We start from the raw sequence: 23,913 nt of genomic DNA on the forward strand, positions 1-23,913 counted from the left end.
GCTCAGTCCACCAAGCTACACCAGCCAGGGCTATCTTTTTCTTTTTTTAATTGAATTTATTGGGATGACATTGGTTAATAAAATTATATAAGTGTAGAATTCTATACTACATCATTCTATCTTAATTACCTCTTTAAAGGCTCTATTCTGAATACAGTCACGTTCTGAGAACTTCAACATAGGAATTCAGGGAGGGGACACAGTTCAGTCCATAACAGGAAGTGGGTGCCAGATCTCTTCCCCGCGAAGATGTCTTTCCCTCTCTGCATGAGGATGTCACCTGCGGGTAGTTCTTTGTGACCCTGTGACTAACCTGTCTCCAACAGTCTTTCACCCAATGCACTGAGCACCTCTTGATCCTTGCTGAATTATTTGTCTATTATATTCTATTTATGTCAGTTGACACTGGGGGCCATGTTATATGAAAAATATATTTAGCCCTGGCTAGTGTGGCTCAGTGGATTGAATGCCAACTTGCAAAGCAAGGGGTCACTTATTCAATTCCAAGTCAGGGCACATGCCTGGGTTGTGGGCCAGGTCCCCAGTAGGGGGCAACCACACACTGATGTTTCTTTTCCTCTCTTCCTCCCTCCCTTCCCCTCTAAAAAGAAATAAATAAAATATTTTTAACCCTGGCTGGTGTAGCTCAGTGGATTGAGTGCGGACTGCAAACCAAAGGGTCGCTGGTTCAATTTCCAGTTGGGGCGCGTGCCTGGGTTGCGGGCCAGGTCCCCAGTGGGGGACATGTGAGATGCAACCACACACATTGATATTTCTCTCTCTTTCTCCCTCCCTTCCCCTCTAAAAATAAATAAATAAAATCTTCAAAAAATATTTTTTTAAAAAGGGAAAACAAAAGGAAAAATACACTCAGATCACATTCAGACAAGAGCTAGGAACCAAGGGAGCATCAGATTACTGCCTCAGATCTCATGCACACTTGGGGCATATTTTGCTCACCGAGTGAGTGGAATGGAGGGCGGGGTAATTTTTCTGGTTGAAACATTTCTTATGACCTCTTTTGGTTTGTTGTGGGAGGCTCAATTCTTCCTGCCGATTCAGTAAAGTGTTACGGATCAGCAAGCCGATTGGTATGCGAGGAAAGTTTATTAGTGATACGTCCTCATGGAAGAGAATGGGCCTAGCCCAGGTCGGGGAGAAGGGCACAGGTGCTCGGGCTCTTTGTTCTGAGGACTTACATGACTGTGTGGTGGGGGGAGGGAATTACACGTCGATTTGGTGGGGGAAGGTGGTAAACACTCTCCCAAGGGAGGGCATGACCCCCTAAGCATAAATATGGGTGCAGGTCTGTTAACTCAGATTTTTATCTGGTTCCAGACCACCTCTTGTTATCCTGTTAAAAACAGGAGGCAGTTAATCAAAGTTATTTATGAGCTTTTTCTGCCAGTACTATGGACCCTCCTTCTTCTTGTAAACTCCTGCCTAACAGGTTTATTATTAACGTATAAACTGAACATGCATACAAAATGACTCTGATATAGTAGGCAGGTAGACCGGCGTGAGCAGAGTTAGAACCAAGTCAGGTATGGGAAGTCACCATGGCAGAAAGCCCCGGGTACCTAGCAATGGGTAAAACTGGGGTGGGACCTCCCCCACCAGGGTGGCCTTTCCCCCCTTCGAGTACCCGTGGTCATACAGATTAGACCCCCTGACCTTTCCTCCCTGGCATGTTGCTATTCATGTTGAAACCATAAACGTCTGTGGTGGTGCTGCCTGTCACCACCAGGACCAACAAGCAGAGACAAGGATTGTATCTTTATGGGCACTTTATTGACATGTCAGCTATCTGAGCAGAGAGCGGGTTAGGTACCCTCAAAGCTGTCTAATGTCTCATCTCAAGCTGAGAGAAGGAAGGACAGATAAAGGGTTTGGAATAAAGTTTAGTTGGATGATTTGCAGTCCAAGAGGTGATTTTCCCAGCACTCCTCCATCTGGTGATCAAGTATTTTTTTAAAGGTTTTATTTATTTATTTTTAGAGAGAGGGAAAGGGAGGGAGAAAAACAGCGATGTATGAGAGACACATCAACTGGTTGCCTCTTGCACACCCCCAACTGGGGACCCGGCCAGGAACCCAGGCATGTGCCCTGACTGGGAATCGAACCAGCAACCTTTTGTTTCACAGGCCAGCACTCAACCCACTGAGCCACACAAGCCAGGGATATTGATCTATTCTTTATCTGCATCGTGGATGTTCCCTCCCTGGAACACAGTGGCTCAGATACCATCTTCATCTACCTGCAGACCACCTGAGGCATAAAGGTTAACTGCTGGTGGACCTCCCTGCATTCCAGGGGAACCACAGCTTCCCACACGCATTAATCACTTAAGCCTATCAACTAAGGCTCACATTTTTAATGCTTCAGTTCCCCTATCAGTTTTCTACCTTTTGGTGTGAAATGACATTTCCTGTTTGTTTAAAGATTTTCTTTTTTTTTTAAATTTTTTTTATTATTATTTTTTTTTCGAGAGAGAGGGGAAGGGAAGGAGAAAGAGTGGGAGAGAAATATCAATGTATGGTTGCCTCTCGTGTGTCCCCTGCCGGAAACTGGCCTGCAACCCAGGCATGTGCCCTGACTGGGAATCGAACCATGATACTCTAGTTCGCAGGCCCGTGCTCAATCCACTGAACTACACCAGCCAGGGCTAAAGATTTTCTATATTTATCTTTAGAGAGGGGGAATGGAGAAAGAGGAGGAGAGAAACATCAATGTGTGGTTGCCCCCACACGCCCCTCAATGGGGCCCTGGCCTGCAACCCAGCCATGTGCCCTGACCGGGGATCAAACCAGGAACTTTTGCTTCATAGGCCGGCATTCAATCTACTGAGCCACGCCAGTCAGGGCGACATTTCCTGTTTAAATAAATGTGTTGAATTTAAAAAAGAATGAGTCAATTTAAAAAAATTATTGAGAATTTAAAACATATTGGATGGGTTTCTTTAAAAATGTTATTAGTCCTGGCTGGCGTAGCTCAGTGGATTGGGTGCCAGCCTGAGAACCAAAGGGTCATAGATTCAATTCCCAGTCAGGGCACATGACTGGGTTGCAGGCCACGTTCCCAGTAGGGGGTCTGCAACCTAATTTATTTTATTTTTTAAAATATTTTATTTATTAATAAAATAAATTTTAAAAGATTTTATTTATTAATTTTTAGAGAGAGGGCAAGGGAGGGAGAAAGAGGAGAGAAACCTCAATGTGTGAGAGATACATCAATCGGTTGCCTCTCACACACCCCCAACTGGGGACCTGGCTCACAACCCAGGCATGTGCCCTGGGAACATACCCTATGACCTTTCGATCAACAGCCTGGCATTCAATCCACTGAGCCATACCGGCCAGTGCCGAAAATTTTAAAATACATTATACGTAGACCTCTTAGGCCAGAATTTAGGTTTGCAAGAAATACAATTTCAGGGCTTAAAAAAACAAAGATTGCATTTATTTATTTTTAGAGAGAAGGGAAGGAGAAAGAGAGGGAGAGAAATTTCAATGTGTGGCACCCCCACACTGGGGACCTAGCCCACACCCCAGGCATGTGCCCTGACTGGGAATCAAACCAGCGACCCTTTGATTCATAGCCTGTGCTCAATCAGCTGAGCTACACTAGCCAGGGTGGTTTTTATATTTTTGGTATCTAAATTAAGCTCGTGTCCCTTGCTAATTGGGCTACATCAAAATTAAAAATTTCTGCCCTGGCTGGTGTGGCTCAGTAGATTGAGCGCAGGCCTGGGAACCAAACAACCATGGTTCGATTCCCAGTCAGGGCACATGCCTGGGTTGCGGGCCAGTTCCCATCAGGGGATGCATGAGAGGCAACCATACATTGATATTCTCTCCCTCTCTCCTTCCCTTCCCCTGTAAAGATAAATAAATAAAATCTTTTTAAAAATTAAAAATTTCTGTGCATCAAAGGAAACAATGAACAGAGTGAAAAAGTAATCTACAGAATGGGAGGAAATATTTGCAAATCATAAGGAATTAAGATTCAGAATACACACAGATTTCCTAAAACTCAGCAACCAAAAAACAAACAACCCATTTAAAAATGGGCAAACGACTTAAATATATCTCTTCAAAGAAGCTCTAAAAGAAGAAGAAGATAAACAAATGGCTAATAGGCACAAGAAAAGACGCTAAACATCACTAACCACTAGGGAAATGCAAACCCAAACACAATGGGCCAACACCATTTCTCCTCTGGTTTCCCCAGGGGATACTGGTTAGTGCTTAGTGGCTCACTGCCTGTTGGAGGAGGTCATGGAGAAGACATGACTTCCAGTTGACCCTTGAGCTGCACCTGGGCGATCAGAAGCTCCTCCTTCCTTCCCCTGTCCTTGAAATGTACTTCTGCCTACTGTTTCCACAGAGGGCGCTGTTCCAAGGACATAGCCTTGAAAGAGAAAGGAGGCGTTGAAAGAGAAAGGAGCCGTTGAAACCATCTGGCTGTAATGGCCATTAGTAGTGGAAACATAGGGATAGCCGTTAGGCATCTGCAGTTCCTGAGACTGGGTAATAAATAATCCTCCGGGAACAGTTGGGTTCAAAAAAAAAAAAAAAGAAAAATTCTAGCCAAATAAGGTAACTAACCAGGGCCCACCAGCAGCAATACCCACCAATTAGAGAGACCCTCACCGTTTTCAATTTAGCAACCTAGCTAATAGCTAACCGCCACATCTGCTTCTGTAAGCCCGCATTCGCTTGCTCTGCCCTATAAAAACCCCATAGTTTGTAAGCCACGTGCGGCTTCCATGTTGTAGCTCTGAGAAGCTACCTGACTCCCCAGGGGGGGAAGGAAGCCGCCCCTGCGCAGGTAAAAAAACTTTTGGCCAATAAATACCATCATAAGCTCTAAGTTTCTGGATGTCTGATTTCTCGCCCATCGAATGCAACACTGGCCAGTACAGGTGACCGAGCCCAGTTCAGGCCTCAGTGGTTAAGGGGCTAACATGCGGGTGCAGGAATCTACCCATCTTGCAGCAGCCCAAGTCACGCTTCAGAAGTTCCCTTACTAATGAAACCTGCCACCTACCAATCTGGAGGGGCCTGCCTCTTGCTTGGGTCTCTCCCTGCCCTCTATGTATAGCAACCAGTTTGTGAGCCAAGGCCACAACCTTAGTAGGTAATGATTGTGCCGCCAGCATCCCCTTTCTACAGAGTCAGACTCAGAGATCAGAGGACTGGCCCAAAGCTAAGAAAGGGCAGAGCCAAGATTTGGACCTGGGGCATCTATCTCCTGAGCAATGTGTGCTCCCAGCCTCCAAACCGCGTGAGGCTTGCAGAGAGGATCTAAGTCAAACCTTCGCTTCCAAGGGTGGGGATTTTCTGTGCCTTGTTCACTGCTGCATTCCCAGTGCCTGGACCGGGGCCCGGCACACAGAAGCGCCCAATAAATATCTTTTGAATAAAAGAATGAATGAATGAAAATAAAGCCTATATGTTCAGCCAGTTTATTATTATTATTAAATAAATGGTACCATGTTAGAACTACTTGGGAAAATAACTGGGCGGTTTCTGACAATGTTAAATGTACACCTGCCGTAGGACCCAGGCACTCCGCTCCCAAGAGTATATGCTGGAGGAAAGAAATGGCCAGACACGCCCTGACTGGTATGGCTCCGTTTGTTGGGCATTGTCCTGCAAAGCGAAAGGCGACCAGTTTGATTCCCAATCAGGAAACATGCTTGGGTTGTGGGCCCAGTCCCTGGTTGGGGGCGTGTGCAAAAGGCACACTTCCCCAGTATGTGCGAATCTATGTTTCTCTCACACATTGATATTTCTCTTCCTCACTTTTTCCTTCCTTTCCTCTCTCTCCAGAAATAAATTCTTTTTAAAAAAAAATGTCCACGCAAAGACTTATACACCAATGTTCCTATCACCTTCATGTGTAATTGCCAAAACTGGAAACAACCCAAATATCCAGCAGTGGGTAACTCAGTAAACAAATCGCAGTGACAAACTATTCCATGCAATGGAGTAATACTTAGAAATAAAAAGAATGAATTCTTGTTCAACATTTATGAATCTGCAAAAAATAATATTGAATGAAAAAAGCCAGACACGAGAGTTAATGCTATATAAATTCATTCTGGAAAATAAAAGTTAACCCATAGTGACAGCAATCAGATCTGTGGTTGCCTGGGGATGCGTGTGTGGAGGGCGAGGGCTGGAGGGTTTACTGAGAGGCATGAAGAAACTTGGGGATGACAGAGATGTTCGTTAGCTTACGGCGATTATCTTGATTGTGGTGGTGGTTTCACAGGTTTAAACTCGTAAGTTAAAACTCATCAACTTGGATTCTTGAAATATGTGTGGTTTCGTCTATGTCAGTTATACCTCAGTAATGGTGGGGAAACAGCGTTACGACTATGTAATGAAACTGAGAGCTTGTTGTTCACAGGCTGGCTTTACCCAGTGGCCCCAGAGAGCATCTGAGTTTTCAATCTGAGGTGTGACAGACCGTGAAGCTATTTCCGCTTGGAGCCCTGGGGAGGCTAAAGAAAAGAGTGAAAAAGCAAGCTGGCCTAATGCTGCTTTGGGGCTTGTCACAGTTCTCCTCTGAGACCCCTAGCCCACAGGGGAACAATTTCTTGAATGGGGAAGAGAAAAATGAGAATACGCACAGGGGAAAAGCAGCTCAGCAGATGGGAACAGTCACTGGTGGGAAGGCAGCCGGGGCGGCGAAGGCACAGAAGGACGGTAGACGAGGTGGAAAGCGGCTGTAGTTCTCAGGAAACGAGAAGGTCAGGGCTGAGAGTGAGGACGAGGAAGAGCTGTTGGAGTTTTGATGAGGTCTGATATATCGCTGGGAGAGTGAGAAGATAAGGGACATAGGCAAATTTGCTGGGCAGCATTATGGGTCTACTCCAAGTCAGTGGGCACGAATTTAAGGTAAGACCAGTTAACGTGGGCGAATATTTTTCTCCATCCCGATTCCCTTGCATAGACACAGGCGTGCAACAGGTGGAATCTTAGATTTAGCAAGGATTGTGGTTTCATCAGATGAACAGGACAGAGAGTGGTGTGTTCAGAGTGTCCATAAAGTGTGATTATAATGATTGGTCATGGCCTTTCACCTGTGTGACGACAGTGAGGAGCCTTAGAGGTGGTGGAATGATGGTAGAGCCAATGGATTTTTGGAGTTGAGCTTCTGAAAGGAATGAACTAGAAAAAAGACAGGTGATAGGTAGAGGGCAAGATGCCTGAAATTAAGTTCTGATAGGCCTGTGGTTATTGAGACAAGGTCTAAGTGTGACCATGGGGAAGGGCAATATCACTGGAGGGAAGGTCTAGGAACCAAGAGACTGGGGTGGTGTGAAGGTCACCTACCTGGATACGGAAATTACCAACAATGAGGACAGGAGCAGGAACAGAGACAGTGAGCTGGGAGCTAAAACCGTGGAGAAGCAAGGAGTAGGGACCATTACTAACTGCTGACGAGATAAAACAAAATGTGGTAGATCCATACACGGAATATTTGGCTGCAGAAAGGAATGAAGCACATCCTATCACCTGGGTGAACCCTGAAAACAGTACTAAGGAAAAGAAGCTAGTCAATCACATATTGTATGTTGCCACTTGTATGAAATGACCAGAACAGACAGATCCACAGAGACAGAAGGTAGGTTAGTGGTTGCTAGAAGTTGAAAGGAGGTGGCTATTAATGTGTATAAAGTTTCTTGGGGGGGGGCGGCTGATGAAAATGTTATGGAATTAGACAGTGGTGATGGTTGCACGACTTTGTGCATATACTAAACAGCCGGCCCTGCAGATTCTACTTTCAAACCAGATCCACAACCTGCCCATGTCAACTCCACCACAGACGCTGTTCCCATCTACCTTCTTCAACCTGCTCCACTGAATAGGGCTACTGTCTTTCTGCTCTCACCAACATCCCAGTGTTTCTGTATCCACTTCCTTGTAGCCACAGGCCTCCTGTGAATAACTGAGCCAGATCAGGGACCTCCCCTACCAAGAACCCTCCTATGGCTCCACCTCTAAGTCCTTCCCATGGCCCACAAGGCCCCTCACAGATTGCCCCTTCCCCCATTTTTCTGACAGCATGGCCTACCACATACCCCTCACTAACTCTGCTCCAGCTACGAAGGCCTCTAACAATTCCTGGAACACACTAGGCACACTTCCATCTCAGGGCCTTTGTACTGGCTCTACCCTCTACTTGGAGCCCCTTTCCCTAGTATCAACATGACTTCCTCTCTCCTCCCCTGCAGGTCTTTACTAAAATGTCACTTTCTCGGTGAGGTTTCCCCCAATACCCTTTTGGGCATAGCCAACTTCCCCATACAGTCCTCCTCCTTCCCTCTTTTATTTTCTTCATAGCAGTTATCACAATCTGATACAATGTTTCACTTATCTTATTACTTCTTACTCTAGAATGTAAAGCCCAGAGGAACATTCTGTATCTTGGTCACCATTTTATCCCAGGTGCTCTGAATAGTGTTGGCTCAATAGAATACCTATTGAAAGACTGAATGACACCAAGGTAGGTCCTTAGGAGGTTTAAAACACACCCACCCACTTCTGGCTCCCCAAAGCCCAGATTCTAGTGAGGAGAAATTTAACAAATAGATGTTTGCACGTGGCAATAAGAGCAAAGAGGGAAATAAACAGGAAGCCAAAATTATGGGGTGGTCAGGAGGAGCAGATGAGGAGCAAAGATCTGGGGGGGAGTAATGTAGGTAGAGAAAACAGCCAGTACAAATCCAGGAATGAGCTCTGGGCGTTTGGGCCATGCCCAGGAAAGTGGAAAGGATTGGATTTAGATGGGCCTGCAAAGGTCAGATTATACCTTGGGGGTGTTGAGGCGATCTACTTGCTTTCAGAAGCTGCCTAGCTGTGATTTTCCATTGGCCTTTACCCACTCCGGGCCGGTTTTACCTAATCTGAAATGGGGGTAAGCTTCTGACATCCTGTCTGCTTCCAGACTTCTCAACATTCCTTAAGACCATCCTTCGAGGCAGGTGCTATCACTTTCCTTTTATTGGATGAGGAAACGCAGGCCCAACAAGGTTAAATCACTTTTACATGGGCCACAGAACTACTAAGCGTGGCCTCTGCAGGCACTCTGGCCCCAAGGCCTGTGCCCTTAACTTCTATTTTGCATATTGCAGCCCCCATAACCTTAACAGGCACTGCAACGCAGTGGTTATGCGTCTTTTGCAGCAAACAAATTCTTGTATGTCACTTACAAGCTGTGGGATTCTGGCCTAGTCGTTTGGGTCCTTTGAGTCCATTTCCATATTTGTACGATGTGCACCCCAGCATTTACTTCAACCAACACTACTGACTGACTAGGAAGAGTGAGGCATGATTTCCAGACAACTGCGCGCCTTTCGTGAGGGAAAGAGGCAGGGGGCTTAAGGGGTTGGGGGCGCTTGGAGAAAAGGGACATGGAGCCCGAACGCAGAGACCCTACGGTCTTCCCATTGTTTTTGTACCTTCTTTCCTCCACTCAACCGCGGACCAACTCTCCGTCTGCCCCCCCCCACGCCCCCGCCATTTTTTTCCAGGTTGAAAAAAGGTCGTGGTCCCTTTAAGGTCCGTCCCTCCCTCTCCAAAACTTCCCAGTGTCTGCTCTCTTTTCGATTCCGAACGGCCGGCCAGGCTCGCCGCCGAGCTGGTAGGGGTTGGGGGCGAGGGGCTGGGGAGGGGTGCGGGGGGGGGGGAGGTGGGAGGTGCCACCCGCCTCCAGTTGCCGTTGCCGGAGCGCAAGGTGGGAAGGGTGGAGGCCAGCAGCACCGGGATACAAATACCGCGGCCGCCCGGTTGCCCGCCGTGGGCCGGGAAATAACGCGAAGAGGACGGTTCCAACGCGTCCGGTCCGCACGCGCCGGCGCGAGGGGCATCCGGGCCGAGCTCGGGGGCGGGGAGGGGAGGGGCCCCTTCTCTCCCCCTCCCCCCACCGCATTCCTCTGACGTCTGTACCTCGCGACCCCGCCCTTGTGTGGGACCAGCCCCGCCTCAATTCTGACGCCCTGATCGCGAGGCATCCCCCTCATCTGGGTTCTGCGGACCTTTTTGGATCTTCCCAGATTCAGTGGTAGCTGGTTTAGATCTCCATCAGCTCACTCCCAAATTTATTGTCTCCTCAAACCGGCGGGCGCACCAGGCTTGTCCCTCGCTGGTAGCGTCACTGACCCCATTTCAAACTTAGTTTCCACAAGGACCTCCATTTCGGGAACCCCCTTTCACCTGGTTGGAAAGGAGTATTGGAGTATTGGGGGGCATCCCCGCATTTCCCACAACTCTAACATCGTTTTCTGAATGCAGTGCCCCACTCCCCCCAGCAGGCAACCTCCTAACATTTTAGAGCCTTTAGGACTGGATCCCGAATCAGACGCCCGCCCTGCCCCCAGGTTCGGGATCCTAGACTATGAGGAAGCGCTTTCTATGGAAGAAGGAAGGTCCGGTTAGAATACCGTTAACGACTCCCTTTGGCAAAGCGCTAGTACTGTGTCGTATACTGCACCGTGTGCCTGGTACAGGGACCAGCCCCGAGGCAGGGACCACCTCTCCCTCGCCCATAAACGATTTCCATGCTAAAGGAAGAGACAGTCACCGGACTGAGAGAACCTAAGAGAGATCAAGGCTGTTCCGTTAAAACCAGTGGCCAGAGTGATCAGGGGTACCCGGGAGTCGGGGCTGGTAGGGACGAGAAAGTCTTTTCAGAGTTAACTGGGACCGCACGGACAGAAGGGATCATTTCTTAGCTCCGGCAAAGATATAGAGGTGCGCGGCATATGATTCCCTCTTGTGCAAAGTTGAAGGAGTTACTGTGGCTGAATTTAGAGGTGGAGTGGTGAAATGACGCCAGCGAGCTGGACAGGGTTCGGCAGGTTTTCTGCTATGTAAAGGGACAAATTCGGTTTAAAAAGATCCTCTGGCACTGTGAAGGCTTAAGATGGAGAGGAATTAGGTATACAGATAGGGACACAGCTGCACTGGTAGTTGCCACTCTGTCTGGTCTAGTCTTCCGGAGCGGCACACGCCACTCACTGAATACTTTTAAGTACTAAAGGCCTTCGCTGCTTCAGAGTGTGCCCTGTCTCCGGTGGCGCCCGAAAGCATATTCGCGCATGCGTTCTCATCTCCGATCATTTCCAAGACAGCCAAAGAGAGCCTACTGGGTGGGCTCAACCCTTTTCCACCCAATTGGAGACCACCAGTGGTCCTACATCCTCGTGTGGGATGTGCTGAAGACGGGCATCTGATGTAACCAATGGAAAGAGGCCACAGGGAGGGGCTTCCTTGCCTTCTTGCCGAGTGGCGCGGGGAGATAATCTTTGTGATTGGAAGACTAAGAGCTTTTGGTTTAATGGATTAGCTAAAAAGCCAATGAAAGTGGGAGGGAGGCGGGGCTTTTCAGGAGCGTGGGGAGCCCGGTTCCAGAGCTCCGGCCTATCAAATTGGAGTTTATTTTAAGGCAGCAGGGTTGGTAAAGTGATTGGCAGAAAGCGCTCGCTTATAACGAGTATCCCAAACAAACGAGGGCGGGCACTCCAGTCGAACGGAGTTGGCTTTATCCAATAGAGGCTCAAGTCATGCAAAGCCTTCCTCCCCCCGCGGCGGGACCAGTGGCTCCCCCTATCGGGTGGGGACGGCGGGTGACGGGCGTGTCCCTCCCCCAATGAGAGGCGGGGGGAGGCGGGTTCTGCACCGCCATGTCGCGGAGGCTGCTGCCCCGGGCGGAGAAACGGCGTCGGCGGCTGGAGCAGAGGCAGCAGCCGGAGGAGCAGCGGAGGCGGTCTGGAGCGATGGTGAAGATGGCGGCGGCGGGCGGCGGAGGCGGCGGTGGCCGCTACTACGGCGGCGGCAGTGAGGGCGGCCGAGCCCCGAAGCGGCTCAAGACTGACAACGCCGGCGACCAGCACGGAGGCGGTGGCGGCGGTGGCGGAGGAGCCGGGGCGGCAGGCGGCGGAGGCGGGGTGAGGCCAGGGCTCTAGGTCCCGGTGTGGCCTGGAAGTGAGGGGAAATTTCCCACCTTGAAGATATTTCTTTGGGGCGAGGGGTCTCTGCGCAGGCGCCCCTGCACTCGCGCAGTTGAGGAGGTGGGGGAGGGGCAGGCGTTGGGCAAACGGCGGGGTTTGCCCGAGGACAAGCGCTTGCGTGTGGGAGCTATTCAGAGCTGAGAGCTCGCGCTGCGGGTGGTGCAGTGCGCAGGCGCCGCGGGCTGGTGCGGGTAGGGGCGGGTTTGCGGCCCAGACGATTTTTCTCTCGTTTTCTTCTTCGGCCCCCTGCGCAGGCGCACTTTTCTCTCGTCGGCCTCGTGGGTGGATGGGGGCGCACCGCGTGAGCGGGAACGGGTAGGCGGCGGCCTTTCCGCGCCCGAGAGAATTTTGTTGGAACGCTTTTCAGTTTTTATAGCGCCATGGTTTATCTCGAGACGGAAATCAGTGTTTTTTAGAGTAATACACTTTATGTCCCGTATTTTGTGGACATTGAAAACTGGAAGAAAGGCTTGTGAGAGGTCTTCTAGGCGTTTGGGAGTTGAGCCAAGCTTTGGAGCCATCACAGTTTTGCTTGTAATTTCTGGGGCTTAACCGGGTGCAGGGGATTTGATGAACCAAAATGTTCCCTCTGAGTGGGCATTTTGGAAGGCATTCACCCTCGTTAGTTTCCACTGCAAAGACCACCGGTTCCTTGTGGCTTGGAGCCCATTCCCTCTAAGTTGAGAAAGTCCTCTCTCGGTCAGCCATGTGCAGGGTTTTCCAGGGGTTAGCTGCGATGTATACTATGGTTAAGATACTTTAATTGAATTCTCGACACTTTTATGAGATAGGGGATAGTACTACAGTTTCCGGCTTCAGATATGAGGTAAATTCGTTTAGGTCCTATAGCTAGTGAGGGTCGGGGCTAGGATTAGAACTCAGCCTTGGAACTCCTTGGTCTGTTCCTTGGTGCAGACCTGGTACCTATCTGGCATGTGTGTGCCTCCCGTTGTTTGTGTAGTTTATTTCTGAAATAGAGCACGATTATGTGCTTTGGTTTGGTGGTTTTCAGAAAGCAGTCTAGGCCCAGAGTTCACAAGAGGTGGAAAAATTTAACTTGCCCCCTGATTCTCAAAGGCTTCAGAGTGGGAGGATGCTTCATCCCCTGGGAAATGAGCTGTCTTTTTTTTAGTGGCATGGGTTGGTTTTTCTCTTCTTTCTGAAAGAACTTTCTCTCTTTCGTGGTTTGGCTTAGGTAGTTGTTTCCCAACACAGATTTTGGTGGGAAAGTGATTAAAAACTAGAAGTAGTCAAGACTGCCTGGACTACCACAGCTTCTGGGGCATATGCTCTTTCACCCAGTCTGAATCTGGGGATGAGTGATGGGGAATAGTAACGCTTCACTGGGTGATGGATGTAGCTTGCTCTAGTGGCGACAGGGCAAAGAAGTCGGAATGGATGCAGACAGATCGCCTGATTCAGACTGCAAGAGAGAATTGTGTAGGCCCCTCTTGCCAGGAGTGTCCACTTCCAAGCCACTCCCTTCCCACATTTCTTTGACCAGTGGGAAGAGGCAGGTTCTGGGAGGAATGTAAGATAAGCAATCTGCCTAGTCCTCCATTTTTCCTTTCTCAGAAGCTACAGCAAGAGGCATTACACAAGTAGCCACCTGCTGTCTCAGAATCCCTTTGAGGTGGTTGGCTTAAGTTGCTATTCCTTGTCTGATTTGTGTGTCTTTCCTGGGTGACACTCAACTGTCTTACCTGACTGGGTCCTCAATAACACATAGGTCAGTGGGCCACCATCTTGTACAGTAATAAACAAAATCTTGTTTTTGCTTCTTTTCTCAGGAGAACTACGATGACCCACACAAAACCCCTGCCTCCCCAGTTGTACATATTAGGGGCCTGATTGATGGCGTGGTGGAAGCTGACCTTGTGGAGGCCTTGCAGGAGTTTGGACCCATCAGGTACTCTACTCAGAGGCCACAGGTTGAATGTGCAGACAAGTCAACTTTTTGGTGTCCCGTGTGTCACCAGTTTCTGGTTGGCAGTGGCTTGGCCACTTTGGTTCAGGGTCCTTTGATTTAAGTTCTGAGACTCCTGCTCATCAGGTTGACCATTGTCAAGTTCCGGCAAGTTCTGTGGCCTTTTGCTTTCTTTCTCTACTTTGCACCTTCTAAGCAGCATTCTCATATTCAGCAAGTATTTACTGAAAATGTGGTACATGCTAGGTACTGGGGGGGAAAGCAGTGAGTAAAACTGTCTTGGCCCTGGCTGCTGTGGATCAATGGATTGAGTGCTAGCCTGCAAACCAAAGGGTTGCAGGTTTGATTTCCAGTCATGCCTGGTTTGCAGACCAGGTCCCCAGTGTTGGGGGCGGGGTGTGAGAGGCAACCACACGTTGATTTTTCTCTCCCTCTTTTTCTCACTTCTCTCTGAAAATAAATAAATAAATAAACAAATAAACAAACAAATAAATAAAATCTTAAAAAAACAAAACTGCCCTGGTCTTCTCCTAGACAGTTGCCCACACAGAGTGATCAGCATGGTGATGGGGGAAACTCAGGAGTCTATGGGGAGCATTGGACTGAGTCATGAGGAGAGGGGTCAGGAAGGAAAGCTTTCCAGAGGAGGTAATGCCAAAGCTACACCTCTTTTTGCCTGTCTTGCCACTTACGACAAGGGGAGTTCAGATCAGAAAACTGTGATAGGAGTATACAGGAGTTCCAAGGCCAGGGAAGTGTCAGTTCATAGGAAATTGAAGGTCATTCTCCTGCTGTTCTTGTTGCCATTCTGTTCTCTTGTCTCCGTCCTCCTGAGAGGGTTAAAACTTGTGTTCTCTCTACCAGCTATGTGGTGGTGATGCCTAAAAAGAGACAAGCGTTGGTGGAGTTTGAAGATGTGTTGGGGGCTTGCAACGCTGTGAACTATGCAGCTGACAACCAAATCTACATTGCTGGTCACCCAGCTTTTGTTAATTATTCTACCAGCCAGAAGATCTCCCGCCCTGGAGACTCAGATGACTCCCGGAGCGTCAACAGTGTGCTTCTCTTTACCATCTTGAACCCCATCTATTCCATTACCACGGTGCGTGCTAGCAGACATTCCTTTAGGCCCCTCCGTGAGATCTCCTTTCTTCCCTTTCTCTCTGTCTCCTTCACCAAGCTAGACTGACCTGCCAGTGCCCCTTCATATTGCCTGTCTTTGCCTTTACAGGATGTTCTTTACACTATCTGTAACCCTTGTGGCCCTGTCCAGAGAATTGTCATTTTCCGGAAGAATGGAGTCCAGGCCATGGTGGAATATCCTTTGCTAGGAAACAGGTGTTCCTTGGGATGGGTGCTCAGAACTGGGCAAGGAGCCATCCTTTTAATCATGTATCTGCTGAATGCCTGCCATGTGCCAGATGCTCTCATAAAGCCCGCAGTCTGATGGGAGGGGCCGTCAATAAATAATCAGATGTGTAGTGTAAAAGTGCAGAACGTAAAGTGCTGTGAGATACAAGAGGATCTGGGAAGGTCTCTGATAATGTGATATTTAATTTCCATGAAGAGGTAGGAGCTGGTATTCAAGGTGGAAGAATCAGTTTCTGCAAAGATCTTCCGGTGGACAGGAGCTTAGTGTTGGAGAAAGCAAATGACCTGATGACTGAAGAATAGCAGGCACGGGGAGGGGGTTAAGCTATGGACATTCAGAGAAGTTAATAGGGCATCCACAACAGTAACGAAGCTTGGGTCAGGGTGCAGTGGGAAGCCACTGATGGACTTTCAGAACAGGATCATAATCTAGTTGACATTTTGCAGAGATTGTCAGACTTAGTGAAAGCACAAGAGAGGTGGCCTGGCCTGCTGGAGTGGTGCCAGAGGAGGTTGCTGCCACCTCTTGGCTGGTGGGGTTGGACTGCAGATCATAAAGGAACTCTGGCCAGTGGTTTTTCACCCAGGGTAGCACTCCAGCCCATCTTCATGTGAGTGGCTGGTGGCTGTGGCAATGAACAGACCCCAAAACACATATGTAACACAGTCTTTGGGTGCTTGTCTTCATCCATTTCTGGGACAGCTTGAAGCTCTCTCCAAAGAGGTTCTGTGATGGGGCTTTTCTTAACTTTACTTACATTTGACTCTGTGCAAAGTGCCCAGCGGGCCAAGGCCTCACTTAATGGGGCTGATATCTACTCCGGCTGTTGCACTCTGAAGATTGAATATGCGAAGGTAGGTCTGGGGAGTGAATGCCCCTTGGCAGCTGGCAGCTGAGTTGGGCCCTGGCTGATCTTAAACTCTTTCTTGTTCCTATAGCCTACACGTTTGAATGTATTCAAGAATGATCAGGATACTTGGGACTACACAAACCCCAACCTCAGTGGACAAGGTAATCCTGATGGCCACTTTGTTCTAAACACACCCGCCTTGTCTTCACTTGACTAGCGCACTTCATAGACCTGGGCTCAAGGTTATGTAATGCCATTGGGCTCCCTGTGGACATGGGAGGGCCTTGGATCAGTTCTTAAAAGAAGACACTTTAGTGGGAGAGGGTGAGTGAGAGCCCTTTGGGTTCTAGCTGCTGTTTGGGGCCCTTTGGTGCAGCTGAGGGTACAGAATCAAAGTAGGGGTTTGGATTGGGTGGGGAGTAGGACCTCACTGAGTGCTGGGTGTGACAATGACTTATAAACCAGTAGCAGCTTCCAAATGAATTCTGCTCCCCTTCTGTGATCCTACTTGGGCCCACTCCATTCTCACTGGGCTGGGAATGGTCTTCAATAGTGGAGAATGGCTGTCCACTATTGAGAGGGTTTCCTTGGGGTGGCGGGTTGGTGGGGGGGGGCAGCTTGGGGAGGTGATGAAGGCTCCCAGGCCCCTGCATCAGAGTCTCAGCAAGTTGACCTTGTGTAGAGGTGAAACCCTGGATTGGAACAGGGTGGAGACGCCTTACCTCACTTGTAGAGGGGACTCAACTTCTCTGCAGGGGGCCCAAACGGACAACCCTCTTCCTAGAATTTGTCAAGAATGGTTTGCCTTGGATGGGAGGGAGAGGTGGAGGATTGCCTTTGAAAAGCAGCAGTACTGCCTCAGCAAGACCGTCCAGCTCTGTGTCTGTCTTGGTCTGATACATCGGACTAGGCCATGGGCTGAGGGAGGAGGCTGGTTGCTGCCATCTCACAGGCCCTGGGAGGCCAGAGGACCCCATTTCTAGCCAGTCCTGTCTTTTTCGTCCTTGAAGCTGGGCAAGCAGTGGAGTGCGGTGGGGTGGGGTGGGCTAGACGCTTCCCCAGGACCCTCGCAGTGGGTGCTGTGGGCCCGGCTTCTCCCTCCAGAGGTCAGAGACAAATTGGTGACCAAGTGAATGTACCAGAGCGGGCAATGGCATTACATGACTGCTAACAGAAACATGGCAACCAACCATTTCTTCTCCAAGGAACATAAATAGAAGATGTGCAGACCAGCAGGGGCTAGTGGCAGGGGCTGGCTGGGCATTGGTTTTGATGCCTCTCAGTTTTGGCTGTCCCAAGGCTGGGGGTCAAAAACGAGAGCTGATGAGGTAACCTGGAGTGAGGGCGGTGCTTCGCCACCCCCCTCGGGAACCATACTTCAGCGGCTCTGCCTCTGCACATTGCTCACCAACACACAGGGTAGAAACCACTAGCTCTTCCTGGAGAGAACAGAACATGCAGCCTCCACCACGTCCCCAGAAACAGCTGCAGACTTGAGCTCATTACATCAAGAACACCACACCGCGCTCCAAGGAACAGCTACAAGCACAGAGACAGAGGCAGACAGAGACAAAGAAAGAGACGCAACATGGCAGCAGACACTGCTTTTTTATTAAACATTAAAAACAAGGTCAAAATCCAAGCAAACTCGAACCCGAGAATGTACACAGAAGTAGGAAACACAGAGAACAGAGCTCTCAGCCAGCCAGCGGCGCTCTTGGCGGAAACCGTTTCACAGACTGAAGTAGATTCCATGGGCCTCCAAGACAATAGGATCCTCTCCATTCCTCGCCATATGGGTTTTGTTTTGTTTTTTAAGTCCTTTGGTTTGGGGAGGGCCTCTTTTGTTTGCTTTGATATTTTTATTTTTTCTGCAGTCAACAGCTGCCAACATAATCTGCACCAACTGGAGATAAGAAACCAAAAATTAAACCACAACCAAAAAATCAAAAACCAAAACAGACCTAAAACCAGACAAACAGCTCAGAGGTACACAGTTACCTGCTGGTGGGTAACCGGGCGCGCTCACAAGGCCAAAAGCTCGGGCGTAGTGGGGCCGCTGGCACACCTCATAACATGGAGCGCTACACAGCCAGAAGCACCGCACTGCAGCACACAATGTGAGGAGGTGACAACATGGAGGGACACTACCCACTTCATACACCTTTATTTTCCACTTTTCTGATATCTTCTGAGGACAGAACATCTGTGAGCCATTTTTGATTTAATCAAAACATTGACTGTTAAAAACAATTCTTTAAAGAAATTGTAGCGGATGTGTACTGTAACTTGTATTTATGACTGTAAAACCATGTGATGCAGGGTCGCAGTGTATGTTTGATGGGACGCCATCTTTCAGAACTGTGCTAACTCACTGTTGAAGCGTCCAATGGTAAGAGAAAATACAGATTTGTTTTTTGTGACAAATGGACATTGTACTCTGTACTGCTGTAAGTAGCCCTTTTCCATCTTTGTAATGACTGATTGTTGAAAACGAAACACAGGCCGGGTGGCAGGAAAGGGCAGTGGTCTTGAGCCCTGGGTTTTGGAGTCAGCCAGACCTGGGTTCAAGTCCCGGCTCAGCCACTAACTTGTTTTGTGACCTTGGGCTAAAATGTCTCTTAACTGCTCAGTTAAAAGTTAACTGCTCAGTTTTCTGATCTGTAAAATGGGGCTAAAACAGAACCTACCTCATAGGGTTGTTGTGAGGAATTTTAGAAGCTGTGATGTCTGTAAAGCGCTTAGCACAGTGTTTGCCACTCGAGCGCTAAATTAATGGTAGCAGTTATGAACTGCAGCTGGGGTCGGGGTGGATCTGCGCCATTGTCGGGGTCTGAGAATGTTGATGCCTTGTACATGATTGCTCACGTGAACTGATTTCTGACTTTGCCCTGCTTGTCCTTTTCTCCAGTCCCTGTTTGAGTTGGACGTGTCTGGGCGGGAGGGTGACTGGGACCAGGATTGAGGAAAAAGGGACCTAGAAACCAGGGTCTAGAGCTCCTAGAACTGGGGGGCTTTGGGAGCCAGTTGATATCTTTCTGCTCTTCCCGGGTTATTTTCTGTTCTTAATCTTCTCTCCCTTCATTGGGTGTTATTTTAGAAAACTTATTCTTTAGAAAACCTATTACCTTCCATAGCAGCTTCAGGTTCCACAGAGGGCCCAAGAGCTGGGCTTCCCACCAGGCCCAAGGAAGATGACAGTGCTCAGAGCCTTGCCTTATCCTTCATAGAGAAAGGAAAGCAGCCCGGTTGGTATTAGCAAAGGAGGTAAAGTGGGTTCCAGCCTTGGGCTTCATGCCCGCCTTGGGCCAGGCCACAGAGGGGAGGCCCCAGCAACCCTCATGAGATACAGAGGGTTGCATCCAGGCTTGCAGGAGCTAAGGGACTTGGAGCTGATACAGAGGGTTGCATCCAGGCTTGCAGGAGCTAAGGGACTTGGAGCTTAGCTTCTTAGTCAAGAGGGAAAGAACCACCTCTCATACTACGCTAGGCTCTAACTGCTTTCTCTGTCCATAGGTGACCCTGGCAGCAACCCTAACAAACGCCAGAGGCAGCCCCCTCTCCTGGGAGATCACCCCGCAGAATATGGTGAGGGCAGGGGGTTCCCCTCCGTGGACTCCCGTGGCTCATGTGCCCCTGCCCGCCGCCCGCCACGCAAATTCTCACCCGCCCTCCCTCTCTTTCCTTCCCACCCCCCAGGAGGGCCCCATGGTGGGTACCACAGCCATTACCATGATGAGGGCTACGGGCCCCCCCCACCTCACTACGAAGGGAGAAGGATGGGCCCACCCGTGGGGGGTCACCGCCGGGGCCCAAGTCGCTACGGCCCCCAATATGGGCACCCCCCACCCCCTCCCCCACCACCCGAGTATGGCCCCCACGCTGACAGCCCTGTGCTGATGGTCTATGGCTTGGATCAATCCAAGATGAACTGTGACAGAGTCTTCAATGTGTTCTGCTTATACGGCAATGTGGAGAAGGTGAGTTTCTGGTAGGTCCACTGCTTTCCTTGTAAACATGGCAGGCGCCAAGGAAGCCTTGAACCTCATGGCATGCCGGTCAGCAAAGAGGGGGAAGTAGCCGACAAGGAGATCCAGAAAGAGTAACTTGCTTAATCGGATGACCTGCTGCAGGCAGGGTTTGTTTACCATACATGGGTGTTTGTTTATTTTTTAATTTTCAGTCATAAAACCAGGACTAGCACATAAAAAATACTAGTACTTAATATTACACAAATGTTAAGATCTGCAACATGTATATGTTACAAAGTTCATTGTGTGTGGGTTTTCCCCAGACGATCTGGCAACATTGGGCCTTCTACCTTGCGGGATAGGTGACTGTTCACTCAAATCATGTGGTTTCTTCTGTTGAACCTGTCTGAAGCTTTTTGAGTTTGCAGCCTTTCTTGGCCCATTAATAATAGTAGCAGCTAAGCAGGCCCTGGCCAGCTGCCGTGGGAGGAGCAGCGTGCCTTACACGGGAAGGTTGCAGGTGCAGTCAGGGTGCATGTGGGAAGCGGTCAGTCAATGTTTCCCTCATCGTTATGTCTGCTCTTCCTCTCCTCCTTCCTTTCTAAAAAGTCAGGGAATATATTCTCTGGTAAGAATGAATGCTTTTTAAATAGCAGCTAATACGTGTTAAGTATTCTTCCTATACTAGGTACTCTTAAAAGTGCTTTACATGTAGTAACTTAAAATAATTTTCACAAGAGTCCTTGATGAGACGAGTGGGGAAAATGGCACAGAATGTGATAAACTTGCCCAGGTTCATGGACCTTTTAGTGGAAGCAGGACTAAGCTTAGATGGCCTGGCTTTCGGAACAAACACTGTTGTTTGGGGGGGGGGGGGGGTGTTTTATTTATTTATTTATTTATTTATTTTTCTTCCCAGTGTTTTTTACTGTAACTCAAATAAAACATTTTACATTATGACCCTGTACCCAGACAAATGTGTCTGTTAACACAACATGAGAATATAGCATTTTTGTTTGTTTGTTTGTTTGTTTGTTTGTTTGTTTTAGAAAGTGGGAAGGACAGGGAGAGAGCCATCAGTGTGTGGTGGCCTCTCGCATGCCCCCTACTGGGAACCTGGCCTGCAACCCAGGCATGTGCCCTGACTGGGAATCAAACTGGCGACCCTTTGGTTCATAAGTCAGCACTCAATCCACTGAGCCACACCCACCGGGGACTGCTTGCTTTTTGCTTTTTCTTTTTTTCGCCACTGTGCTTATTTTTGTGTGTGTGTGCTTGGCTAAGTGACCCACTTATGGGTCATGTCCTCCTGTGGTTTATCTTGAGCTGTGCCCTTGGCACGGGCCAAGCGTGCTTCTGTTTCTCTTGATCGCCCATTCACAAGTAAGATATGCAAGCAGGAGTTAATTGTTTTAACTTGGAAGGGACAAGAGGTAGGTCTCTTAAGCTGGGAAGTGGTGCTGACTGTGGTTTCTTTCCCCAAGGTGAAATTCATGAAAAGCAAGCCAGGGGCTGCCATGGTAGAGATGGCTGATGGGTATGCTGTGGATCGGGCCATAACCCACCTCAACAATAACTTCATGTTCGGGCAAAAGCTGAAAGTCTGGTAGGTACCCGAATTCCTTTGGGTAGGATATGTCAGTGAGGGACTGGGGAGAAAAGAGAAGGAAAATGGGGCCCACTCTGGACAGGACCCAGTTGTGGAACACAGTGAGGCAGAGATGATGATGAAGGCAGGAGCGGGGTGTGGTGGGTGTGTTTCCAGATTCTCTGAAGCAGTTGGAGAAAGTGTGGGCCTCACCTCAGCTGAGGTGCAGTGCTAAGGCCCACAGCACTTTCAGACAGGAATGTGAGGCCTTAGTGGAGGATTTGGGGGTTAGTAGGCCTGACAAAGGTGTCCATTCCCCGCAGTGTCTCTAAGCAGCCAGCCATCATGCCTGGTCAATCATATGGGCTAGAAGACGGGTCCTCCAGTTACAAAGACTTCAGTGAATCGAGAAACAATCGGTTCTCCACTCCGGAGCAGGCAGCCAAGAACCGTATCCAGCACCCTAGCAATGTGTTGCACTTCTTCAATGCCCCTCTGGAGGTGACAGAGGAGAACTTCTTTGAGGTGGGTGTCGTGGAATTGGTCCCTCACCGCAGCTATCTGAGTAGGCCTTTCATTTTAGCCTTGCAACAAATACCTGTTGATCTCTGCCAGGCTGTTAACAGTTTTTGCAAGCTAAGATGTCTATACTTTTTCTGGTAAAGATTTCCCTGTCTGGGTGTTAGATGATGATCAGAGTCCAATCTCAATATCCCCTTTGTCAGACAGGGCCCCATTGTCTAGATAACATCTGAAGGGAGGGTCCTGTTAAGGGCAAAGTCAGAAGAAGCTAGGGCAAGAAGTATGACTGGTAGAATTGAACTTTGGTCCTGGTATTTAGTTCATCAAACATTTACCCAGTGTCAACACTCATATAGCAGCTGAAGATGGAAGATTTGGGGGGGCTGGGTCATGGAGACACTTTAGTGTATGGTAAAAGCTTAAAATCTTCAGAAAATTTCATGCACTCAGTCATGCACAGCATAGTCTGCTTGAATTTTGCCATGTGGCACTCTTGTGTTTCTGCATCTGCTTTTGTCCTGCAGATCTGTGATGAGCTGGGAGTGAAGCGACCATCTTCTGTGAAAGTATTCTCAGGCAAAAGTGAGTAAACTTCCCTGATTCCCCTTTGTTTCTTGGTTATATTGGGTAGCTCTCTGGTTTCTGCTTGGGTCAGCCTGAAACCTTTGCTTTCTGGTCAGGTGAACGCAGCTCCTCTGGGCTGCTGGAGTGGGAGTCCAAGAGTGATGCTCTGGAGACTTTGGGCTTCCTGAACCATTACCAGATGAAAAACCCAAGTGAGTATCTGTGTATTGTACAGTCATCCCCCTTGTGGCCTAATGGGTTGGCTGCCTTCAAGCCAGAGCTGTCCTTCCTGCTATCAAGATACAGCCCCAGAGATTTCCATGTTGTCATTGATGCAGACAAGTGGGACCTGATTACCAGGAGAGCAGCCTGATAGTCCCCATGGGGGAGGGCCAGCTGACTGCTCACTGCCACCCACTCTGCCTACTGGGAGTTGCTTGGGCTTGTCCTCTAGGGGGCTGGTATTCTCTGTCAGAAGCTGCCAGTAATGCTCTACCACGTCAGTCGCAGAAGTTGGCTGAGCTAGTACCCAGGGCAGGGGCCATATTAGCCCTGGGCCAGCTACAGAGCTAGGAATGGGATTCTTCATAGGAATGGACAAAGGGAAGGAGGAAGGTCTTGTGCATTTGGCTTATTTTTAAGTCTCACATTGGGCAGTGAATGGGGGGGGGGAGACTGTGTGGGAGAGCCTCCAGAGATGGGCTCAGCCAAACCTCTTTCTTCTCCTTTGCAGATGGTCCATACCCTTACACCTTGAAATTGTGTTTCTCCACTGCTCAACATGCCTCGTAATTAGTTGCCGTGGAAGAGTCCCATCTGAGCAGGAAAACATTTCTTTCCTTTTTGCTGGTTTTTTGTTTTTGTTTTTTGTTTTGCAAAAGTTCCTGTATTCCTTTTTTTTAATGCTAGGTTAGTAGAGGCTTAACCATAATGGAAATGCTGGAAGGATGGAAGGGGAGGGGAGGGGAATTGATATCTCCCAAGATTAACCTTCACTTTTAAAAATTATTGTACAAGTGATTATTTTTTCCTGTTCATATTTGTGCTGCCCATGTACTCTTGGCACATTTCAATAAAATAGTTCGGAAAATTAA

General features: G+C 48.9%; 1 protein-coding gene across 3 annotated transcripts; it reads left to right on the plus strand.

The window, feature by feature from the left end:
* Positions 1–9,597: 9,597 nt before the first annotated feature.
* HNRNPL (heterogeneous nuclear ribonucleoprotein L) lies at positions 9,598–23,913 on the plus strand. 3 transcript variants are annotated; one of them, XM_037132911.2, is made up of 13 exons: positions 9,598–9,657; positions 13,816–13,934; positions 14,817–15,054; positions 15,184–15,269; positions 16,082–16,178; positions 16,263–16,335; positions 19,691–19,762; positions 19,874–20,154; positions 21,630–21,751; positions 22,057–22,258; positions 22,780–22,837; positions 22,936–23,031; positions 23,553–23,913. In XM_037132911.2, the coding sequence occupies exons 3-13, from the start codon at positions 14,830–14,832 to the stop codon at positions 23,609–23,611; spliced, it is 1,371 nt and encodes a 456-aa protein (XP_036988806.1). In that variant the 5' UTR covers positions 9,598–9,657; positions 13,816–13,934; positions 14,817–14,829; the 3' UTR covers positions 23,612–23,913. The 3 variants fall into 3 exon arrangements, with proteins under 3 accessions (XP_036988806.1, XP_036988788.1, XP_036988797.1); XM_037132902.2 differs by lacking the exon at positions 9,598–9,657 and adding an exon at positions 11,369–11,962; XM_037132893.2 differs by lacking the exon at positions 9,598–9,657 and adding an exon at positions 9,867–11,962 and having other exon boundaries at positions 19,691–20,154.

The sequence above is a fragment of the Artibeus jamaicensis genome, unplaced genomic scaffold (genome assembly GCF_021234435.1).
Source record: "Artibeus jamaicensis isolate MK-2021 breed Jamaican fruit bat unplaced genomic scaffold, CSHL_Jam_final contig_47, whole genome shotgun sequence".
Taxonomy (NCBI): domain Eukaryota; kingdom Metazoa; phylum Chordata; class Mammalia; order Chiroptera; family Phyllostomidae; genus Artibeus; species Artibeus jamaicensis.

Excerpts from the sequence above, each read along its gene's own strand:
- HNRNPL (XM_037132893.2), top strand. The coding sequence starts at position 11,699 with ATGTCGCGGAGGCTGCTGCCCCGGGCGGAGAAACGGCGTCGGCGGCTG. Across the intron at positions 13,935-14,816 it reads CAGGAGTTTGGACCCATCAG|CTATGTGGTGGTGATGCCTA; the intron begins GTACTCTACTCA and ends TCTCTCTACCAG. Across the intron at positions 16,179-16,262 it reads TGAAGATTGAATATGCGAAG|CCTACACGTTTGAATGTATT; the intron begins GTAGGTCTGGGG and ends TTGTTCCTATAG.